A 2,500-nucleotide genomic window follows, 5' to 3' on the forward strand; every position below is an offset into this window, starting at 1 on the left:
TAGCTTGTATATTTCATTGAGCGAATATTTCTTTAAATATCCCTCTTTTCCTAGACGTGGCTGAATAATGGATGCCCCAAGACCTATTGGCTAGGAGCATTCCAGTTCCTCCCGGCGTTCCTGACCACCATCCTGCGCCAGGTGGGGCAGAGCACGCGACGGCCTCTCCACCACCTTACCTGGGGCTTCCACATGACCGACGAGCCGCCGCCGGAGATGCCGGAGTTTATGCCAAGCGAGGAAGAGGAAGCGAAAGACGGCGGCGAACATGATGAAGAGGGCGAGAAAGAGGCAGAGGAAGCTAGTGCTCCTGAAGAAGGGGGGGAAGACGAAAAGTCATCGCAAGAAGAGGATAGAGAAGACAAGGAAGAGGAAGAGGAGAAAGAGGAGAAAACCGAGGCGGAAAAGACACCTCCAGAAGAACCAGAGGAAAAAGTATGGCCAATAAACACCGAGGAGTCTAGAGCTGATTGGAATGCACTGGGGAGCGGTGGCCTCCTCGTCCATGGGATGTGGCTCGTTGGAGCAGCGTGGAACATAAACAAGTAAGTCCATGAGGACGCTTGTCTCCACTGAGGTTATTACTGTCATTTTCTAAATTCGATATAAAATTATCTACCTCCTGACTATTACCAAATAATATAGAAGTGGCACAGTCTTATAATTTTCCTTCAACCTTTAACATGTACCCGAAGTTTGTGCCGAAACGTTCTACCGTGTGTATGTTTAAAACAACTACATTTTAAGTATTATAAAAGTATAGCTCATTACAATTTTAAAATATAATTGTGGAATTCATTTTTGCAGCCATTAATGCCTATATCAGTAGACTGCATTTTTTTCAGAAAAGAGTTGGAGGAACCGTCATCCCAAGAGCTGATACAGCAGCTCCCATTGCTAAGCATGATTCCAACACCCACTGTGCAGACCGGGTCGTATACCATGCGAGGGGCACCTTCACTCTGCACCACAGCCCGCTCTCAACCCTCGCTTCACCGACAGTCATCGACAACCCTAACTGAGAGCGAGGGACCTGGAGAAGCAGCAGAAGGACCTGAACCACCAGCGTCAGACCGACCTTCCTCGGGTGACCATCCTTCTACGGAAGCACAGCAGACCCGTTTCTCTGACGAATTTCAAAACATCAAGGATTCCACTTCACTCGACTTGCACTTGGGGGAGGAGACGCTGCCCAGCAGTAGGAGTGATGTGCTTTCTACAGCTCGGTCGAGGTACTATGAGTGTCCCGTTTATGAGGGAGGTCCCAGTGGTAGTGCCAATCAGATGCCCGTGTTGAATATTACTCTTCCTGCTGGAGCAAAAGGGGGCAACCACTGGGTGCAGAGACGTGTAGCTATATATTTAAGCAGATATTAATTTGGTCTCACAAAGCATTTACAGATTCATAATGTGAATGTATTCTAGGAACTATTAATTAATAACTACTGTGATTTATGTAGTGCAATTGATGTCCTTGATCAGACATTGCAAAGAAAGAAAAGACTACTTTTAACATCACTTCCTTACAACAGTCAGTGACCCTTTTCCCATTCAAAACTAGCATTTTATAAAAATTCTTATCCTACATTTAATCATGAGAGTAAGTATATCTGTATTCTATGAACAAATTCTGTATAGTTCCGAATAGCCATTAGGTGCTTTATAATAGTTTAATATATAGTGTTATATTTGAATACTCTGTGATAGCATTGTTTTGTATATTATCTAAGCTACAATAAACAATGCAATATTATCTTTGGGATTTTGATTCCCATATGAAAGAGTGAATAAAAATATTAATAGATGTAGTAAGTCACATTTCCTTTTATAACCTACTTACCAGTTCATGAAGAAATGTAGCATGTATTTAACTTAGCCCTCGAACACACCCTGGGAAGGTACCTCTTTTCATTCAATGAAACCATGGCATATTCCGTATTCAGCATTAAGGACTTTCCGTACTATTTACATGTTAAAGAAGCAGACGTTGTTTCTGCTTTAGTAAACTTGCCATGTCAAGTAATTGAAGTATACATGCCTTTCTACAATGGCTTTCAACAAGAAACTCATTGACCTATAATGTGATCCCAAGCGATCAATGTAATTACATTTACTGTTGCAGTGTAGGCAAGACATATAAGGTACAAAGAGATTTAAAAAAAGAAAGGAAAAAAAATGGTGGTTGGCTGAACATTTGGATAAATGAAAACCAGCACCTGGTATGAATAGACATTAGGTGTTTTTGTTAGTGTACTGTATTACTTTATTCTGTGATGAACATTAAATATAGATTATATGGCAGGCATAGCCAATTAGCATTTGTTAGTGCCAAAATATCACTTATCCAGACAAACTACAAATAATGAATTTGCACATAAAGCTTAAGATTGCTGGAGTGATAACTCAAGTTATGTGTTTGTCCTCATTTTCCATATGAAGTTGTTACCTTGACAGTTAACTTAAAATATTACCTTTCAGGGTCTATCTCGTAGTTTTAAAA

At 41.0% G+C, this 2,500-nt stretch overlaps 1 protein-coding gene across 1 annotated transcript in view; it reads left to right on the forward strand.

Moving 5' to 3' along the window:
• LOC113802260 (dynein axonemal heavy chain 7) overlaps positions 1-1,882 on the forward strand; it is an 82,179-nt gene extending 80,297 nt beyond the window's left edge. The window contains exons 70-71 of the mRNA XM_070127602.1: positions 55-545; positions 846-1,882. Coding sequence (XP_069983703.1) covers positions 55-545; positions 846-1,377 — 1,023 coding nt within the window. The 3' untranslated portion in view covers positions 1,378-1,882. The remainder of the gene's footprint in view (positions 1-54; positions 546-845) is intronic.
• The last annotated feature ends 618 nt before the right edge of the window (positions 1,883-2,500 follow it).

The sequence above is a fragment of the Penaeus vannamei genome, chromosome 12, assembly GCF_042767895.1.
Source record: "Penaeus vannamei isolate JL-2024 chromosome 12, ASM4276789v1, whole genome shotgun sequence".
NCBI lineage: Eukaryota > Metazoa > Arthropoda > Malacostraca > Decapoda > Penaeidae > Penaeus > Penaeus vannamei.